The sequence below is a fragment of the Choloepus didactylus genome, chromosome 4, assembly GCF_015220235.1.
Source record: "Choloepus didactylus isolate mChoDid1 chromosome 4, mChoDid1.pri, whole genome shotgun sequence".
Classification (NCBI taxonomy): domain Eukaryota; kingdom Metazoa; phylum Chordata; class Mammalia; order Pilosa; family Megalonychidae; genus Choloepus; species Choloepus didactylus.
The window spans coordinates 118,508,708-118,530,332 of record NC_051310.1 but is presented as its reverse complement, the minus strand read 5'-3'; the positions used below and the strand labels follow the sequence as shown (position 1 = coordinate 118,530,332).

General features: G+C 44.4%; 1 protein-coding gene across 2 annotated transcripts in view; it reads right to left on the bottom strand.

The window, feature by feature from the left end:
- RORA (RAR related orphan receptor A) overlaps positions 1-21,625 on the bottom strand; it is a 715,442-nt gene that overhangs the window by 324,941 nt on the left and 368,876 nt on the right. The window contains exon 1 of one of the 2 annotated variants that reach the window (XM_037833807.1): positions 10,772-11,107. The exons of the other annotated variant lie outside the window; for it this stretch is intronic. Coding sequence (XP_037689735.1) covers positions 10,772-10,799 — 28 coding nt within the window. The 5' untranslated portion in view covers positions 10,800-11,107. Of the gene's footprint in view, positions 1-10,771; positions 11,108-21,625 lie in introns of those variants that run through there. 2 annotated transcript variants of the gene reach the window in all.

Genomic DNA, 21,625 nt, shown 5'->3' with positions numbered 1-21,625 from the left:
AACATTTAGGAGAGTTTCCTTCTAGTCTTTTTTCTATATATACAAATTCACAAAACTGGAATATCTCGCTTTTTTCCATTTAACAACCATGAGTATTTTACCACATCATTAAATATTCTTTGAAAATGTTACATGCAATGGCTGCCTATTACATCGCAACTCTTCAGATCTTAACTAATGCAGATTTGTTTTCCTTAATAACTCCCTGCATCACTACACAATCAAACTTATTCCCAGGCCTTTGTCACCTTCTCAGCAGCTAATGCAGACTGAAAACCTTTATAAATGACAAATATTTCCGGGCAAGTAAAGCTGTTGGAAGTACGGCTGGATCTTGTCTTCAGCTTTTCCCTCCTCAAATTTTCTAATTTATACAAGCATACTAATGCCATTGGAATGTTTATTCTCTTAAAATTGGAAGCTCCAGAGGACACAAGAAAATAGGCACAGAGTGTGATGAGAAACACATGGCAACTGTCTAGTTGATTCACTCAAGATTTGCTTGGGCATGAGGGACCACACCTTAATTTAGGAGCAGAAATAGTTTAGCTCTCTACAGCAAAGTGATTTTGCTAACAAGAAGATTAAACCATCAAGAAGAGAAACAACAACTCAAAGTAGAAATGAGGTCATGCACTGGTATGATCAGCAAGACGACTGGGTGATGGAAGACGAGATGACCAAGGGCCTTTCCCAGAAAGGGAAACCTTAAGGACGTTGTGTCTTGGACTCTGATAATGAATAACTAGTTTCCAAACACTGCCATATTCTCTTTCACTTCCTGGGTCCCACACTACCCCAATTCAGTCTGCTTTGCCCTGCAGCTGGAACATATGATAAGCTAGATTTGACTCTCTAATTAGGTGGGTTTTATACGGAAAGCTCGAGACAGTCTGGTAGGCATGCTTGGCGGGGCAGGACTGGTTATCCTCAGGACTCCGAGGCCACACTTCCGTACACTGGCTCCTTCCCTCCTTCCATGTCAGCTTGAGGGTTGAATTTGCCTCCTAATAGGATGGGGCACACAGCAGACCTTTGTCTGAAAGTTGTTTCTGGGATATTAACAAGCTAACACTTAGACATCTTGATGGGAAGTGGGGAAATTTTCCCAGAGGGCAGGGTTGGAGCAGATTCTTTTTCAAGTTTCCCTACAGCTCTAGTCTTCTAGAAGCCCACAGTTAGAAATCTCTGATCATCTTTAAATGTAAAACTCGAGAACCATACATTTATCCCTGCCTATGGATATTTTGGGATGAAGTAGAGAGACACCCTACCCTTCCACGAATCCTTCTCAAGTACTTTCTCATCATGTCACTTCACTACTCCTGAACTCAAAACAATTCTGACAATCTACTAAAATGCCACAGTGGTGAGCACGGCAATCAGTTGTGAGGGTGTCACCAAGAAAGTCTGTGGCTGATAAATACTTTTTTTTTTTTCAATAAGCTAGTAGGAGTTCAACGCTATCCCTATAAAGCAATAGATCTCAGATATGCTTCCTGGAATGGGAAAAGGGTGAAGTTGTAGCTAATATGCTAGGAGGTACACTAATCCCAAAGCCTGACTTTATGGGACAGTATTTGCAGAGCTACCTTTATTGATAGAGCACCAGCAGACACATAAATGTGTGTCAACATTTGTGAACACTATTCTCTTCTCCCAACAAAAATATTTGTATTTAATAGCAGAGACAATTAGTTATGGACTGATATCTGTTATCCCCTTTGTCCATAGGAATAAAGATTTTAGCTGGGCACATGGCTACCCAGAATATAGACTATATTTCCCAGCTTCCCTTGCAGCTAGCTGTGGCTATGCAACTATGTTCCAACGAATGGCACGTAAGCACAAGTGAAGCATACAGCTTTCAAAATGTCCCAGTTTGCCAGGGACTTCCCTGATTTTAGCATTGAAAGTCCCATATCCTGGGTAATTCCTCAGTTCCAGGTAAAAACGGGATGGCTGGTGCCCTCCCTTTCCCCCTTCCTTCCGCCTGTTTCCTGGAATACAGACAGGATATGGAACTGGATGCAGACGAAGGCACATCTCAGGGATGTCAGAAGGAACCTGGGACTGTGCCAACTTCTTGTAGCACAGCAACCACACCAGCTCAGACTTTTATGTGGAATACAAACCAACTTCTATCTTGATTAGGCTACTACTTTTTTTGGTCTCTAGCATACTCTGACAAAATGTATTTTAACAAGTATTCAATTCCATTGATTTACTTCTCAGATGAAAAAAAGGGTAAGGTCATCAAAATTTGAATATGCCAGTGGTAATGCATCATGCATGAAAACATCATCTGTCACATTTTATTGAAGAAAAAAAAAAAAGGTGAACATCCTTCATAGTATTAAAGTTCAAATCCTTACCTGGCATTTCTTCCCCCTTCCTGATTTTGCCATCACAGTGTCTCCTGGCATTCAGCCTTCTGTTCTATCCCAACCTTTTCTTGCTCCTCTTGACCACAGCCTGCTGGTTCTTTCCTTTCTTTGTCCCTTCACTAATCTGGTGCTATTCAGATAAAGGTCTCTTCTACGTTCTCTCCAGCTAACCAAATCTATCAAGCTCCGTCTTTATTACCCTTTTTGGTTACCATGATTTTGCCCTTTTCTGGGATCCATTAACACCTGTCTTTATCATGAATTTTTTATTTAATCACAGCTTCTTTGCTCTGTCATTTATCTTCTCATGTACTTAAGTCTTGTCTCCCAAGAAAAAGTCTAAGATCCAGGGAGGCGGTGTGTTGGAGGAAACATGGCTTAGAGGTTAGAAGATCTGGGTTTGTGTCTGGGTTCCAACTTTTGCTGCATGGATAATCTTAGGCCTCAGTTTCCTCGTTTGTAAAGTTGCAGTGACTATAACACCAACTCTGTTATATGTGAGTATATCAACGATCAACACTATAGCCTTGTTAGTTCTTGAGAACTGGTCTCTTTCTAATACGTCGTTGTATATCTCCAGCATGCTTAGCAAGTTCCAGGTACATAGTACATGGAAGCTTTGGAGAATGAATATTTGTAGAACAAAAAAATGAGAATGAAAGGTGTTCCCGGTTTGCTAAAGCTGCCATTATGCAAAATACCAGATTTATAAAGTGGATGTGTTAGGTTATAAATTTACAGTTCTAAAGTCATAAAAGTGTCCAAACTAAGGCATCAACAAGAAGATACCTTCACGGAAGAAAGGCCAATGCTGTCCAGAACACCTCTGTCAGCTGGGAAAGCATGTGGCTGGCATCTGCTGATCCTTTGCTCCTGGGTTCTGTTTTCAAAATGGCTTTCTCCAAAATGTCTCTGAGCTTCTGTCTCTCTTAGCTTCTCTCCCTCTCAGCTCCTGTGCATTCTTGCTTGTTCTCCCAGGGCATTTCTCTCTAATTGTCTGGGGGTCCTCTCTCAGCTTCTCCCAGGCACTGTAGCCTTCATCTCTTAGCTTAGCATCTCCAAACCTCTTTCTGTCTGCATCTCCAAGCATCTGGGTCTGTGTTGGTGCTTAGCTTCTTTCCAAAATGTTTCTCTCAACTTTCTTCTGAGTCCTTTCTCTTCTTGAGCATTCTTAAAGGACTCCAGTGATCTAATTAAGAGCTACCAAGAATGGGTGGGGTCACACCTCCAGGGAAATGATCTAATCAAAAGTTCTCACCTACAGTTGTATGGGTCACATCTCCATGGAAACAACCTAATCAAACATCCCAGCCTAATCAAAAGACTAATAAGTCTGCCCCCATAAGACTGCATTAAAGAACTGCATAAAGAATTTTGTGGGGGACATAATAGGTTGAAACCAGTACAAAAGGTAAAAATAAGAGTTCCTCAAATATTAAGAAATTGCAAAGAATAAGGCTCTTCCTTCACTGCAAAGAAGGCACAAAACAGTGGGCATATGTCAAACTGAGGCTCACATCCAGGTTTTCATTTTTGAGTGGCTTTTTAGGGCTAAATTACCAATTAATTCATGGCATTAGGGTATCAGTCAACAGAAATCCAAGGTTGGTTTCTATGAACACTGGCACCACCCTTCTCAGCCTCAACTATGTGTGCTCTGTACCTTGACACGAGCATGAGTAAAGATCAAAAAGACTCTGGATGTATTTTGTGTCAGGAACGAAGCAGCTTCTACTTAGCAAGCTGCAAAGAGAGTTGCTATTTTCAGGTGCTCTATAGCTTAGCAGATTACCAAGGTGATGACATTAAGTTTAAGACTACCTATTAATGGAGAGAGAAATGTGAGTAATTCACATTGCTTAAGTGAGGCCACTTAAGCAAATACCCATTGAAGGATAAAAATCACCATGAAGCCGGAGGGGAAGAACAGAGATGCAACCGAGACCAGGGACCTGATCTCATCCCCAGATAAAGAGCCCTTGCTCATCTGGTGAGAGGAAGCCATTTTGTTCAGAAAAAAGAACAGCAGAGCTTCCGGCCATAGCCACCCTCCATAAGGCTATGAGCTAGAACTAACGTCTCAAGTTCCCCTTTTTTTTCCCCTTTTCCCCTCCCACCCAGGAAAGAATATATTTTTCCCTCGGGGCCCCATCTTTGCAGGACTTTCCCCCCAAAAGAGTGACCTCTGTTCTCAGAATAGAAGCCGACAAGCCTAGCATCACTGAGAGATAAATGAGATAGTCATTTTCCCTAGAAATATTTAGATAGAGGAGTAGACTTGGAATTGTGGACCTCGAAGCATCTACATGTGCAGTCTGGAAGTGGTGTTGCAAGAGCAAGTGGTTTTGGAGGGAAAGAGGACCCCAGTCTCCTAGAATAACATCCTATTTGCCTGCTTTCTTGACTGTGTCCTCACAAAGTGGGATCAGAACACTGCACACAGATTGCTCTGATTGAACTGAGGGGCCCTAAAGATCAGGCTTGGCTTAAAAACTCCTGGGCTATGAGTTAATAAGAATTTTAATAAAAATGGAAAGTATAGCCCTGGGCTGTGGTACAATATCTCTCAGGGTTGCTGGTGTTCTATCAGTCAATCATATAATCTTTCTGACGTCAGTAAAATGGAGAAGGTAAGTGAAAACTGTGTGGGCCAAAAAGGTTTCAAAAACATAGCCTGGGTTCTGGTTTCAAAATGGCTTTCTCCAAAATGTCTCTGAGCTTCTGTCTCTCTTAGCTTCTCTCCCTCTCAGCTCCTGTGCATCCTTGCTTGTTCTCTCAGCTCTCTGATTGGCTCCCTCAGAGCCTGGAGACATTCCTGAAAGTGAAGTCTCCCCAACAAGATAGGAAAACAATAAAAACAACCTTTGTCCAACACACTTCACTTGACAAAGCAATTTTCACACACATTTAATTGTCATGACAACCATGATTTCGATTTTATCATCGTCCCTATTTTACAGATGACCCTGAAGATCAGAGTTAGAATGGGAACTCCATCCCACTGTCTCCTAACTGTGTCCTCTTTCCACAAATTCCTCAGTAGCTTGTTTACATATTGTGAGCTCAAGCAGTCTGTTTAACCACTAAGGTTCTCTGCTTTAGTTTACTATCTACAGATCAACCCTGGGATAAGGCTGGTTTGCAACATCTGACTTACCTCCAAAGGCAGAAAAAAATTAGAAATACCCTTTTACCACCAAAAATTGGCACTAGGTTGAAAAGTTACTGCCAATTGAAAAGCAAACAGCCTCCCTGGTATTTACCTGTTTTTTTTTTTTTTTTTTGCCCTTAAAATGGTCATTTTTTTGTGGTATTCATAAAGATCAATACCTAGTCTTTCCCAATCATATATGTGCTCCATTACACTGAGTTCTTTTACTGTGTCCAGTACAGCTATATTTTTGATGGTTAAAATTTGGTCATAACAGTAATATGAAAAATTGGTGAAATTAAAAAGAATAGATGGAATTCAGCGGAAATATAGTCCATATGGTGACAATGCTTGCTTAGCCAGCATATACTGGTATAAATTACAGCCCATGTGAGAGGAGCATTCCCATTTAGAAATAAGACTTGGCTTCAAACATCACTTAAAAATTTGTGTTGGCCCATTTTGTTTTATGTGTGGACTGAGAGAGGAGACAAAACAGAGAAAGGTCATTCTTGTTTTTTTTGGAAACTTAAAAAAATGACAGAATGAGAAGAGACTTTAAAGGCTACAGTGGTTGTCCATCTCCACCACAACATCCTCCGCCACCTCACCTTCCCACGTGTTTCCCTGATGAGCAGACTGGTAATAGCATGCTCCACAGCCTGCCTGAAAATAAAGGACTCTTCAATCTCAACCTCTGGACTGGATTTCTCACCCAGTTTCAGATTCACTCTCCTATGGTTCCCTGAACACATCCACTCACTGGGCTGGTGGAGACTCCAGATGTACCCAGCTCAGAACCAGACTCACGGCCTTTTTGCCCAATCTGCTGCCTCCTGGGTTCTGCTTCTCAGCTGAAGACACCTCCACTCAACCCCAGCAGGAAAGCTGGGAAACTTTCTGTACTCCTCCCTCTCCATCATGGCTCATGCTCATCAGACACGGAGTCCTCAAGGATTTATGTCCTAAAGAATTCCCCAGTCAGTCCCCCCTCCTCCTCCCACCATCACCGTACACTCAGGCCCTCGGTCTCTCTCACTGAGTTTAACATCACAACCGAAACCTTGTGTCCCCTGCAGCCAGTGATGCTTCTCACAGGTGAGCCTGAACAGGTCCCTTCCCCATTGAAAACTCCTCCAATGACTCCCTTGGCTCACAATCAAGTACAAAATCCTTACCTGGACCTTTAAGGCCCTCTCTAACCTCACCTGCTGCCCTTCCCCCAGGCTATTTGAAGGAGGATCAGGGCAACGAAGGGACTAGGAAGGTTAGAGGCAGAGCTGGGGCCAGAGCCCAGTACTCTTGTCTCCCCAACTTAAGCCCCTGTCACTAAAACCATTTCTGGCCTGTTCTTTCCCTAGCCGAAATTACCTACTTCTTTTCTGTCATCACCTTGTAGAAAGAAAAGAAACTGACTAGAAAAAATAAAGAAGCCTATTTAATTGATGTGGGATGAAGCTTGGATCCAGATGTGGGATGAAGCCTGGATGACAGGCTCATCCACAGGTGGGGCTCTAATAACTATGGAATGACGAGGATGCACGTATATCAATCAATGAGTACCACAAATTGCCAACTCATCCCTCCTTGCACATGTCATCAGAGACTTGGTAGCAGGTACTACAAGTTTAACATGGGAAAAACAAGGAGGAACACAGCCACCTCCTTTCCTTCCTTCCACAGGAGCCTGTCTGGAGTGTAGAGACCAGTGGGCCACACCTACTCTAAGTCATGTCTCCTGCTGGCCTGTAGCCCTGCACTTGGTTTCCATGCTGACCACAAGTTTAGTGCACCATCTACCCCTCTCAAGAGCTAACTGGAGGCACAGTCTTCATTGTCTCCATGCACTATGGAATCACAAAGGGATGCACCATGAAGTTAGCATCTGATTGTTTCTTCTCATGATGCCAAAAGCCTGGACATTTGGAAACATCTGGAAGCAACTGAGTTGTTTACTATGCAGGCATTTGGCCTTGTGAAGGTATAGCCCGAAGGGCAATGACTGTCTCCTTCACCTTCGTGTCCTTGCTACTTAGCATGGGGGATAGCAGAGTAAACATCAGTGAATGTTTGAGAAGGGACCATATGAACAAATAACCTGGGCCATACACTGTGAGGTGGGGCAGACTTGACCCTTCAGATACTTCAAGGTTTGGCTTCCAAGCCCCTGTCTGAGTTGAGATTCGGTTCTCTACTGCTGAAGTTGATCTTCGAGATCCTCTTGAGCCTACATCAGCTGCAGGATGATCTGGATTCCCTACCCCACTGTCTCTTCTGGCATTATCCCTCTCCCCAGCACCCTGCCCCTCTGGTATCAGACTCCAAATCTGCTTAATCCACCAACAACTCTGGAAAACAGGTACAGTTTTTACTGCCACCAGCTCAGGCCTGAACCCCATCTGCTGATGCAAGCCTGGCCCCAGCTCGTAGTGTCCTGGACTTTCATCCTGCTTTTAATATTGAACACAGGTTGACCCAGGTGTGGCCCAGGCTTGGGACTACCCTAGCTGTGACTGCACAGCACCGAGCATCTGGAACAAGATGGAAAACAAAAACCAAAAAGTTATCCAGATGTCCGGTGTAGGGGAGAAGGAACCCCTGGCACCTGCCCCACTACCAGGGTGTGCTGTCCGAGCAAAAGGGCAGCCGGTAACAGATGCTGACTGTGGGGTCAGACCCTGGCGGTCCAAGCCTGCCGCCTTATCTCTGTGCAGAGTGAACACCGACATCAAAACTACAGAGCTAGCACTTAACGGGAATGCATAAAAGAATGTTCTTGTTCATGGGAAATATATATGTGAATTATATTGTTTCTTCAAGGATGTGTGCAGCCTGCTCTCATATGTTCAGAAGACAGAGCAATAGATGATGGATGATAGATAGGGAGGGAGGGAAAGAAAGAAATGGTGGTGTGACAGCATGTGAAAGTTGGTGGATCGGGGTATCGGGGGAGGGGGATCAAGGTATGCTGTGTATGGGGTTTATATTGTTTTTGCAACTGTTCCTGTAACTTCGAATTTATTTCAAAATAAAATTAAAACAAAAACAAAAACAAAACAAAACAAAAACTACAGAGCTAAAGGCCTCTCCTTTAAAGTTTTCTTTAGAAAAGAAGAGGGAGGGGGCAGGAAGCAGCAAGTCTGTTCACAACTGAGCCCCACCCACCTCAGATACAATGGCTTCCTACATGCAGGTGTCAAAAGTGTGGCCAGGTCAAGATTTCCCTCTCTGCTTCCAGTTCCCAGGGAATACAATTTAACCAAAGCCACACAAAAAGCTGCATGTCTTTTGGCTTTCAGTTACACCAGGCACTGGTCTTCCTTTTCTTGCAAGAAAGCACTTAGCTCTCCACCTGATCATCCTTCAAAACACTCATTCCACACCTATTTATTAAGTGCTTATGTGTCAGGGATTGTGGGAAGAGTATATCTCCCCTTAATGAACATAATGACAATAAGACTAAACAGCAATTATATTAATGATGATAATAAGAGCTCATATTTATTGATCCTTTCTGCATCTCATTAAATAATTCTTTATTTGTATTTTCGATTTATCAGACCATCCTAAGAATAAATACAATCATCTCCTCTGAAGCTCAGAGAGATTAAGTAACTTGCCCAAAGTCACACAGCTTATTGCTAGTGAGCCCAAACTTGGATCCAGAGCTGCCTTCCTTCAGACACTATATGCATTCATCCCTGCATTATTTAATCCCAAGTCTGCACAGTACATACAGCAGTGAGGACCCTGGGTCAGTTCACTGAGTTCACAATTGCAGGGAGCATCATTCAGTGTGTACTCTATGAGACCTGCACCTGCTGGGGCACAGCTCTATGGGATACAAGGTAAATGATGCCCTAAAAGCTGGGTGACAGTGACCCTATCCCAACATCAGTTAGAGGAACTTAAAGCATGGGAGGAAAAAAAACTCCTACATAAGAAGATATAAGCAGGATATATGTCTTTGGGTCACTAGTAGTGCCTGATATGGAGGCAGAAATCCAGAGGTGCTTGCCCTAATTAAATGAATACATTTAATAAGGCAAATAGAGAAAGAAGGAGCCAAGATTGGAAGAAGATGAACTGGGCATCTGGTTCTGTGGTGGTTGGCAGGGGAGCCCTCCCTGCAGAGGGATCATCAGAGAGTGGGCAGCTGTGACCATGGGAAGGGGCTTGGTGGACAAGAGTGTGTCCCAAGATTGCTCACGGTGGGCTGAGAAAGGCCTGGGTCTGCAGCAGCAATCAGAACTGTTTTCAGGAGTAAAATCCACCTGCTGGAAATTGATGTTGTCAACTGCCGCCCTAACTCAATGGCCCTCAGTTCTGGAACGTCCTGTTTCAGCGTAGGAGGAGCAGCCTGTCAGGAGGAAGAGGGAGGCCTGTTCCTCTGGTTTGATGGCTCTAGATGCCTTGTCTTCTTATGCAGATGTCCTCTGCGCCTGTCCCGTAGGGCAGCACAGCATCCTTGGTGGGGACAGAGGGCTTGGCAAGGGGCTGGGGAAAGGCCAGTTCTCCCAGTTGCTAAGGCAGGACTTGTTCTGAGGTCCATCTGACTCCAAAGCCAGGCTCTTTGCACTTTATCAAGGAGTCTCTGAACACTGGATTTGGAGTCATGAAACCTAGAATCCTGTCCCAGCTCTAATCTGCAGAGGCTCAACCTTGGGAAAGTTAATTTCAGTACTCTGGGCCTCCAGGTTCCCATTTGGAAAAGGACCAGGAGAGTGAGATACTAGCTAAGGTTCTTTTCCTCTCCAGAAAGAGACTGCATCCACAAGTGTCCAGCCATTGCTGGGCTGCTCAGGAGAGGATGGGATGAGCTCTGGCAGAAGGGTGAACTAGCAAAACTTCTCACCGCCTTCCTCCCTCCACATCTCAGAAATGGATGGTTTTAGATTCTGGTTTGTGATGAGGGCAAGGGGAGTTCATTATCTCCCAACGAGAGTCTCTGCGGCCGAGCAGTCTGCCTCACAAAGCAACCTGCTTAGCACTGCTGGCAACTACCATCGCAACCTGACCAGCGGGAGCCCAGTCGATGGTTTTTCGAAAGCTGTTACCCCCAAAAAAAGCAATGCTGATTTGGGTGTAAAGATAATTATCTCTGCTCTGTCACACCACACGGGGAGGCGGGGGGGGAGGGGTAGTGATAATACCACCTCCTTCCTTGACAACAATAACTTACGGAAGCCAGAGAAATTTGGGCACTGAAAGTAAAAACGTTCGGTGCACTTACCAAATGTTGAGTGATTCTCCGTTAGCATTTTCAGCAGTGACAAGACGGAAACAACTCTTTCTTGTTTTCTCTCTGGGCCACCCAACAGCTGACCCAGCTGGGAGAAAAAGCACTTACCCAGGGACTCCAAACATTCTGAAGTGGCTGGGGACTCTCTCAGGGGCCTCAGATATTGCAAAATGCCCTCACAGACCTCTTGGGTTCCGAAACTCAGAGGAATCTAGGGCTGAGTGATTCTGTGCTACTAAAGAGAAAGAAAGAGAGGAAGCAAAGCCACAAGTTGGATAGCTCTGTGGCAGCCGCAGCCACCACTATCCAACCAGCAAGTCACCTGGCAGAGCCTACCAGGCAGGGGTGTCTCTCAGTCATGCGCTCCCTTTCTTTTGCTCTGTTCTTTTCCCTCTTTTTTTCTTTCTCCTCTCTCTCTCTTCCTTCCTCCTTTCTTGGGGAATGTATTGGTTCTGGAGAAGGAGGCACGTGCCATTGGTTCTTACATCACAATGAAAAGGAAGATTGAAAATAATTGAAAGCACCAATGAAAAATACCAGACTAGAGAAGAATTAAAGGAGCCTGGGTTTTCTGCCCCTTCTGGGAAGGTCTTTAGAAAGGGAGTGGACTAAAATGACAGAGTCTTAATTCTAAGGCAAAGAGTAGGATTTCAGGTACTAGACTCCCTCTTTTTAGTCCATTTCCCATGATCCTCATTTCTCCCTATCATTATATCTGATTCCATTTTCCAGCTCCTTTTTGCTTTGGTTATTATTACTCCTTCCACTCATTTTTCCTTATGAGACAAGTATAAACCACCTCCTTTCTCAGGAATAAAACTACTTCAAATCCTTTTTGAGAAAAATAGGACATAAACTTAACAAACAAATTGGTATTTGCAGTAGCTCCCTTGGGGTTGTGGGACCCGAGTCAGGTGACCCAGGATGGTGACCTTCCCCCCAGGACAGAAATAGCTCTGTCCTTCTTCCCCTCAAGCTTCACTTTAGGTCTGTGCTGTCACTGGTGCATCCTCAAAACACATCTTTGGATACTCGTTTATTTTCTCCTTTACTCTCCCAATTTGAACACCCATCTTTTACTCCTCAGCCACTTTCCTTTCCAAAGTTCTTAAATTTGTTTTTTTCCATTCCATTCTCTCTACCACCACCCTGAGCCCTCATCCACTTTGCTTGGACACCGACCAAGTTTCCTCCCAATATTCCTTCTTTCTTCCCACACTCCCCAAAGTGGTGGCAGGTGAAGATTTCCCCAATCATCAATTTCCTTAACATCCTTCCCTGCAGGAATGCCTTTATCAGCTGCCCATGGACTACAAGACAAAGTCCAAACACCTTGGCTTCACAATTTCCTCACAAAATCCTCACAATTTTGGCCCTAACTTACTTTTCTAGACATAAATAAAAACAGACTTTTTAAAAAAGCTAGTATTTATGGGGCATTTACTATGCATCAAGCACAGTTTTAAGTGCTTTATCTGGGTTGGTTCTCACAAGGGTCCTAGGAAGTCCCATTATTTGCACTTGAAAGATGAGAAAATGAGGGCTGTAGAAAAGAGGGAACTGTGGAAGGTCCTATAGCCAGTCTGTGGCAGGACCAGCATTTGAATCCAGGTCATGTGATAGCAAAAACCCATGTCGTTGCCCATATCTTTCATGGCCTCTTCTACCTCAATAGGTTCACCGTGCCATGGCCACCCCACCCCTGCCCCCTGCCCTCCACTCAGGTCTGAGGCAGTCACGGATCACACTCTCCAAAACCCAACCCAGGGCCTGGGTCGGAGGCACCCTGAGAAGCCCTCAATGCACATTAGCTGAAATTCCTCTGCCTTCAATGGTGAAAATTGGATGATTAAAGACAATATGAGCCTGGGAAGCTTTGAGTGGACAGGCAATAGGAGTGGCTGCACCGCATCTGCTGGGTGAGAGTGGGTGGTGGAAGGGTTTGAGCTGGTCTCATATGCATTTGAGATGTACGTCCTTTAATTGCAACCTGCAGCCTCCTCCTTCTGTCTCCACCCTCCTTTTTCATTCCCTGCATCCCTCATGGAACTCCATTCCTAGGGTGATTTCTCCAAACTTCCAAATCCAAGGACTACTCAGTTAGGAAGCTGGAGTCTGAATCTTTCCCTCCCCCTGGTGTTTTGCTACAGGGAGATGTTAAAATGTGCATTCTCACTGGATTGTGTCATGATTTTTTCTTCCTTGCCCAAGGCACAAAAATCCCAGAGCCCTCATGTTAAGATGAAACACTTGCTGGTCAGACTTTTCAGTCAAGGACCACTCTGATTTCCTAAAAATTAAAGAGGTAAGACAGGATCAGGGGAGGTAGAAAAGGTCCCTTAGAAGTCATGGTGTGTAGCCTCCTCACTTTACAGACAGGAAATTGGAGCCTGGAGAGAAATCACTTGTCCAAGGTCCAGTAGCATGGAGTGGCTGAGTCTGGACAAGACCACAAGTCCCATGTCTGCAGGACGCAGCCCTTGCCTTTGCCCAGTGTAGCCACACAGACAACTGCTCCTATTAAACATGACATGGTTAAGCATCCACTGCTTTCCCAGGGGCCTGAAGGGATTTAAGAGTGAACCTTCCTACGTGTCTTTTCAGTTGTCAGTAGAGGTCAAGGATAATTTTATGATAAACTCTGACCACAGCAAGCCAGGTACTAGGAGGGTTAAGTGACTTGCAAAAGGAAAGCCACAGGCTGAGTCAGGACCAGGGGATAGACTCACAGATACAGTCCTATGTGGCTGGGGAAGGCAAAGCTCTCTGTTTCAATGATATTCACGAAGGACTCCTCTTGATTTTCCTGGGGTCTCTGGTGTATTCTTTGGATTTAAATCTTAACACATATGCCAACTGCTGACCATCTCAGAGCAATGCACAACACAAAGTCGTTCCCCAGCTGGGTCAGCCCTTTCTGTCTCTCTGCCCCAGTACACCTGCTCTGCTCAAGCCATACTAAACACTGCCCACCCTGTCACAACGTCATATATTTGTTTTGCTATTCCCTTTGCTGGGAATATCTTTCCCCTCTTTGTTTAATTGGCAAAGTCATACTTGAGTTTGAAGGTGGAGCATAAATATCTTTTCCTTTTCATAGCCTCCCCTGGCCCTTCCCTCCTAGCACCCCTCATCTGTCTTCCCACAGACTCTGTTTATGGCACCTCCTTGGCCCCTTCTGGGTTGAATTCCAGCTATTTGTTAACATGTTTTCTGTCTATGGATATATTGAGAATCTCTCAGGAACAGTGGCTCAGTCATATTCATCTCTGTATCTTGAGTGATAGGCCCAGTTCCTGGCACACAGAGGGGAAAATACAATTACTGGCTTAAACTGAACAGAAATCTACCTGCTTAAGGAAAACTTTGCTCCAGGTTCCCAAGTAAGAAACCACGAATGTTTGTTCTAAGGGCATAGCAAAGGCCCCCAAACAGTTAGTTTCCATTCTATAAATGAATGGTAGGGGATTGGTTTACAAGCTGCTGCCCTCAGCAAACCTCCACATATGCCTATGGGCACATGTGTGTACACGCACACACACACAGACGCTGGAAGGAGCTGGGTGCTCTACGGCAAGATGCAGCAAAGAAGATAAGATCACCAGGCTGCAAAAGAAGGCAAGTCACGTGATGATGTGGGTAACCCCAAGCATAAATGACATCCTTGGCAGGGCCCAGCTTAAATCTAACCACATTATCTTTTCATGAAACAGACATGAAAAAGTAGGACCTAAATAATTACAAAAAAGGGTGGTTTAGTGCCTTCTTGCCTTGATGGTATCAAAGCTATTGACTCTGAGGCTATGCTTGGGGAAACAATTCTCTGAGATAAGAAGATGATCTATCTGCTCAAGAGAACATGCAGGAAGCCAAGGTAACTGGGCAACACATAATGAAACGGTTTGTGGCCAAAAGCCATCTAAACAAAAGTGTCCCTGGGTGGCATCAATTATATTAGCCAAGGAAACCAAACCCACTCTTGTCTCAAAGTGAAGACTCTGTGGGTGCCAATTTTGTGTGTGTGTGTGTATGTTTGTGTGCGTCTTTGCTAAACCTATGGTAAAGTGAAATTCATAGCTCCTCCAACTGCGGCTGAGACTGGTATACAATGAAAAGGTTGAAAAGGTGAGACTAGTTGTCATGCAGCAAGCCTTGAAGCACCTTCCCTGGTGACACCACGTGCCATGTGAAGACTCTCTTGCTGAATGACCAGTGATGTTAGTGCAAACTGGGATTTCAGCACAGATCAATCAGCATAGCCCAGAAAGAGATATTGAATTTCAATATCAAGGCCTTCTGATCTAGTTAGGTTCTGAATTCCCCAAAGACAATGGCATTTCTCCTCTCTGAAGTTCTGCTTATGCCTGGTTTATGTTTTACTGCAACGTGGTTTCCTACATCAGTCTTGACCCTTTTTATCCCCCCCCCCCAAGAAATATGCTGATTCCTTAAGGTCCCCAGAATTATAGAATACAACAGCTGGGATGGGCCTCAGAAAAGTTAACATCACAAACTATGCAGACTCGGAGACTTACTCCCAAATCCTAGCTCAGGCATTAGTTAATGCTCTTTGATCTTGGGTAAGTTACTTAACTTAAATCCAGTATTCTCACCTATTAATTGGGAATAATGGAACCCACATCCTAGTTAAAGGTGCATTAGGAATATATTAATTCATTCACAAAAAGTACTTCACGCAGACATAAGCACAAAGACCTCACTCTATTGAGGTATTATTATTAGCACCACCATTATAATCCATTCTAACTCTCAATTTCTAGAAGAGGATCTTAAGGTTTAGAGAGGTAAAATGACTTGTTCCAAGGAGATGAGTCTTGAATGATCCAGTAGTTGTTGCCTCTGCTAGGTAATGACTAGACCCCAGGAGGCATCACTCACAAGTGACTGAGTTAGTGGCACAACTCAGGTCTACTGAATCTCAGACCAGAGCCTGTCCCACTGTGCTGCATTAGTAAACGTACTATTATTTATCATTTCATGGTTATCTCTTTCCAACCACATCTCAGGCCCCTGGAAAGTAGGGGACCTTGTGATTCTTAAATCCCCCCAAATGGTGTAGCACTTCTTAGGTACCAGATAAATATTTGTTAGTCAGCTGATTGCAAAGACTGCTCCTGATTTCCACAGCAAGAGGTTTCTATGTCATGGCTGCTTCTCCCCCCACACCATCAGCTCCTCATAATTTCAGAAAACTCATCCAGGAAGGGTTTGTAGTAATGTGTTAATCAGAGGGAAATATTCTACCCCTTTTTGGAATGCAGATATAGATCGCTCCAGATTGCAGGAACACTAATTAGAGCCACTGGTAATTTGACTGATGCTCTAAAGCCCCAAAGCACTCACTGAAGGCCCCATTGTCCTTGTACATTAGAGCTCTTGTCACTACGTATCAAAAGAGCCAAGTTGCCTTTGGATGGGGTTGCTGGCACCCACAGCCCTGATGTCAGGGTCAAGATGCCAGCCCACAAATCAGTTACCAGAAGGGAACTCACCGCCAGCCTTTCCCCTGAAAGGTGGGGGTGTTGCAGAGATTGTTAGCTCTAAATCGGACACTCCAACAAGCAATGCTGTTATTTTTATTGTCTTGTGCCGTGCTGAATATGCTTCTCATAAGGTAGCCTTTATGCAAACCATCGTGACCTCAATGTTTCATTCTGATCTTTATTTTCTGTTTCATAAACCTTTTAATTTAATATCACTGTAAAAATCTAAAAGAATGGACACAATCCTCTGCTGGTATGATGCATTCTGGGCTACACTTTATGGTTAATATCAGGGTCACAGTACGAGCTCAAGCGCATCAGCATAACTTGGAGGTGCCTGACACATACTTCTGGCCCTAACAATATATACTCAGTTGCTTTGATGAGTTTTTCCTGTTCTTGACCTCTGCCCTTGTTTTCAGTAATACTGGTATAATGAGTTGAATAAATGGTGCTGTCTATTAAGAGATAGGAAAAGTCTGGCTTTGGCTCAAGCTCCTTCAGGGGACTAAAGGTGGGAGAGCTGCACACAGAGGTGAACTCAAAGATCAATCAAATGCACAGAAACAACGTGAACCCTGGAGGGTCCAACCAGGCAAGAGTTTCCCAGAGTCCAACATCAGGGTCTGGGACTGAGCCCCACCAACCCTGGCAGGGACATGCATTACCTCCTAGAATCTGCTATTTGCTCCTCCACGTCCTGCAGCCTAGTCAAAGCCTCTGAAGTCAGGGATGGCTAATGGGGGTGACAGCCACACTCTCTGACACTCCACTGTTCCCTGCTTTTTCAAACACTGTCTGGGTAGACTTTGAATAGGACTCAAGTAATAGTCCAAAATGGTAGCCACATACTATATGTGGCTACTGAGAACGTAAAATGTGACTAGCCCAAATTGAGATGTGCTCTAAGTATAAAATTCAAAGAGGCTACTCAAGGTTTAGTGCAAAAAAAAAAAAAAAAGTCAAATATCACACCAATAACTCTTTAAAATTGATTACATGTGGTGTTTAGATATATTGGGTTAAAGAAAACATTTTATTAAAATTAATTTCACTTGCTTCTTTTCACTTTTTAAAATGTGGCTACCAGGAATTTCCAAGTTACACATGTGGCTCACACCGTATTTCTATGGGACAGTGCTGCTCTAAACAACTACTAGAGAAGTCGTTTCCACTCAAACAAAGATTGATTGAGTGAAAAACTCAACTCTCAAGCCCTCTGCCTGCTTCCTGTAGCATCCAGAGTGAAAGCCCTGCTCCCACCCTGCCCCCACCCTGCCCCCGTGACATGGAGTCTTGGCCCTGCTTACTTCTCTGAGCTCCTTCCTGCTTCCTGCTGGTGGCTCAGCTCAGGCACCCTGGTGTCTTCCTTAGAAACCTCAGACTTATGTCAGGAATACTCTTTCTTCTGCCTGGAAGACTCTTCCCTCGGTGGTTTCAGTCATCAGACTTGTCTCATGTGTCCCCTCCTTGGAGAGGCCTTCCCTCACCACCTGCGGAAGGCAGGCCAATGACCCCCAAAGAGTCCCACGACCTAATCTCCGGAACCTGTGAATATGCCATTTTACAGGGCAAAAGGGGCTTTGCAGATGTGATTCAGCTAGGATCTTGAGGTGGGGACCTTTTCCTTTTAGGAGAGCCAGAGTCAGAGAAGGAGATGAGACAATGAAGCAGAGGCCAGAATGGGGTGGGGCCGTGAGCCAAGGAATGCAGGCAGCTTCTAGAAGCTAGAAAACTCAAGAAAACATACTTTCCCTAGAGCCTTCAGAAGGAACACAGCTTTGCCAACCCGTCTTAGACTTCTCACCTCTGGGACTGTATGATAATAAATCTGTGTCGTTTTAGAGGCTGAAACATTTGTCATAATTTGTTACAGCAGAGATAGGATACTACTACACCTCCCAATCTGAGCCTGTGCACCTCAGCCCATAGCTCCTTGATCCCATCCTCCCAGTTATTCTCCTCATATTTTTTACAGCTATCAGAAAGCATCTACTTGTTGACTCATTTACTTGTTTATTTTCTGTCTGTCCTGACTAGAATATGAGCTCCCTGAGGACAGAGACTCCCTCTGCTGTGTTTACCACTAGTTACCCTGGACATAGTGAATGCTCATTGTTATGAACGAATGGTTGAATAAATGAGTGAATGGCAATTGGCTATCTGAAGGATGCTCTTTCAATAAACTGTACATCATCTGAAACATTTCAGAGAAAAAGTACACCCTAAAAAGATGAAGTGAACCACACTGACAGGTATGGGGGAACACTTACTATTTACCACAGCCCAGCACATATTTTAATGAGTATGGGGTATAGCCAAGAGCTCAGGCTACTGAAGCCCAGAGAAGGGCAGTGAGTGGTCTGTATTCACCAAGCTGGTGATGAGAAGACAAGACCCGAGTCCAGGCTAATGTCCTCACTCATTGTGCCTCTCATACATTTAGGAATGATACGGCATGCAGCTCCCCCACGGCCCCATCATAAAGATGAGCTGTTTAGTGAATGTAGAACAAACCACTTCGGGACAGTTCTCAAAGTAACCCTCCCTGAAATGCCCATCTTCATCTAGGAGCCGTCTCCACCAATTCACAAGCCCGGGAGATTTAATTCAGAGGATTTCGGGGTGGTGTTTAAAAGGTTGGTGCCCAGGGTCGGATGGGCTCTGGATTCAAATCCTGACGGTACCACCTCCCATGTGAGTGACACTAGGGAAGTTTCTTAACCTCTCTAGACTTTGGATTCCTCAACTGTATAATGGGAATCATAATTTTATCTTCCTCAGAGGGTTTTGTGAGGATTATAATTAAAAGATGTATATACTGCACCCAGTAAACTGTGCCTGGCAAGCTGTAATTGCCCAGTAAATGTGCGCCATGATGGTGATGATGGTGAGAACAATGTTTTCCTTTTCTCAAGGTCTTTCCAGGTAGAACCAAAGCTTGTTTCCTAACGAGTCCCTTCCTGCCATCCAGGTCACCTGTCCATCTTCTTTGCACTGAGCAGGGAGCCCTCTCCTCACATATCCCCTAGACACTGGCCCAACAGCCCCCAGTTCCTTCCCTTCCTTGTTGACCACTTTAAGAGCACATGCTTGTCTGAGTGCACACGGAGATGTTTTTCTTGCTTGGGGTGTGTTTCAATGAAGCACTAGGGGAAGGCCATTATGTGAACACAGGGACAATAATGAAAACAAGCCTGCTTTCTGAAAAGCACCAAAAAGCTTTATTTTGCCTGAATGGCCATTATTTTCATTCTTTTCCCCCACACAAAGCACCAGAGCACATTTCATTCAGTCTGTTGCTGAGTGAGTGGGTGTGAAGATGCAGCACAAACAAAAGGTAATATATTGCTGTTGTCAGGTCTCTTGTTAAGCACTTTGTGAGGTGGACCAAGCTTCCCCACTAGCCCCACTGCTTGAATCATCAGGAACAACAATGTGTGTGTGTGTGTGTGTGTGTGTATATATATATATATATATATATATATATATACACAAAAAAACCCTACATAATCCTTGACATGGTTACATGACAATTTATGAGTGGGGAGCTGGATTTCAAAAGTCGGCAGAACATGAAAACACAGTGTTCTTCTAAAGATAACGGCACGTTGTCCTCCCCTTTGACAATCTTACGCATCAGTCCTGCTGCCTTGGAAACACTGTTCCTCCTGCTCCACAGGAACAAGGCATGATTGCTCCATCCTCTGACAAAGCAGGATCCCTGAGTGTGTGTGTGAACGACCTCGGCTGGGTGCCCCGCAGGGGGTGGCAGCCACGTGCCCGGAGAACGGGGCCAAGTTTGAGGTACTAGGGTACTGGGGTGTTCTGGGTTCCAGCCTATCCAATTAACAAAACTCAAAGAAGTAAGGGAAAACTATTATCTCTCACTCTGTTTTTTTTTTCTGAAAATAAAAAGCAATTTCTAATAACGTGAAGGAAGAAGGAGATCTTGGTTTTATTAAGGAAAAGTGGCTTTGGTTTATACCAATATGTGTGGGTGATTTTTCCCCCACAACAGTTTTCCTCTCTTCAGCTTTCGTCAGAAAGGTCACTGTGCCAACCAGATCTGAGAACTTTTCGTCTGGATTGCTGGACAGTTCTGAGGAAGGAGGAATGTCCCTGGGGTAGGGACACTAACGGCCACGTTTCCTGAAAAGTGTCCCCAGTGCCCACACTGTGAGTAGTTGTTGAGGGAGCTGATTAGTTGTTGAAAAAGCTGATGGCCTTTTTCTGAATTCATAATCCCTGTTGAACCCTGTCCGAGGGACCACAGTGAGGGAGCGCAGAGCCTCCTTTGAATAGTGTCTCTGCCACTGTCGAGTTGCATGATCTTTCCTCTAATTAATCTCTCTAAGCCTTGATTTTCTCATCTGTAAAATGGTGAAGATGATTCCTACTTCTCATCTTCTTGTGAAGATTATGTGCAAAATCTTCCATAAGGTATAGATATTATTTACTCAACACCGGCCATGTGCCAGGTGCTAAGTAGCAGGTGGTACAAAGGGAAGGTTACCCATTTGGGGGACCCTCTAGGAGCCTATCATTGTACACACTTTGAAGACTCCCCCCCAGCCCACCCCAACCAGTGCCCAGTGGCTGGCATCTGCCTTTGCACAGTGGCATGTCTCCACTGCTCACCAGCTATGTGGGGCACTTGGCAAGTTTATAACATTCATGAACTTGTATAAGCCTCAGTCCCTATCTATAAAGCGGGGATACCAAGCCCTAACTCCCAGGTTTGTTGTAAGGATTAAATGAAGCTGTGTATGTAATGCGCCTACCTCAGGGCTCAGCCAGCACATAGTAGGTGTTTATGAAATCTGGTGGCCAGTCATGCTTTCCTTTGATAAGTAGTAAAAAAAAAAAAAATCTATCTGGGGAGATAAGATGTACATGCAGAAAGCAAACTGGGAACATTCTAGAATCAGTAAATAATAAAGAACTAACTAGAATAAATAAAATCTTTGGTATAGGTTTGAGCTGTCAGCAGCCTGGAAGGGGAATAAATGGTTCTAGATGAGGCCACAGCAAACAGTGTCATGGAGGACACAGACCTGAGATGGAACTTGAAGAAATGGCATAAGTGGCTGTGGCTCTCCTTGGATAACAAGAGTTCTGATGCAACAAAACATGCCATTTGGGGAAAAAAAATAAAAAGATCCAAATGCCAGATTCATCTCACACAATCATGGGATAAAATGAGTACGAGAAAGAAGCATGAGCCCGGCCAGGTGGTACAGAGGCCCTCATCTGCTAACAGCATCTCCTGGAAGCTCACCATTTATATCCCTTATGTCTGTAGCTGTAGCAATTAGTAATGACCCCCCAGTCTAGTGCT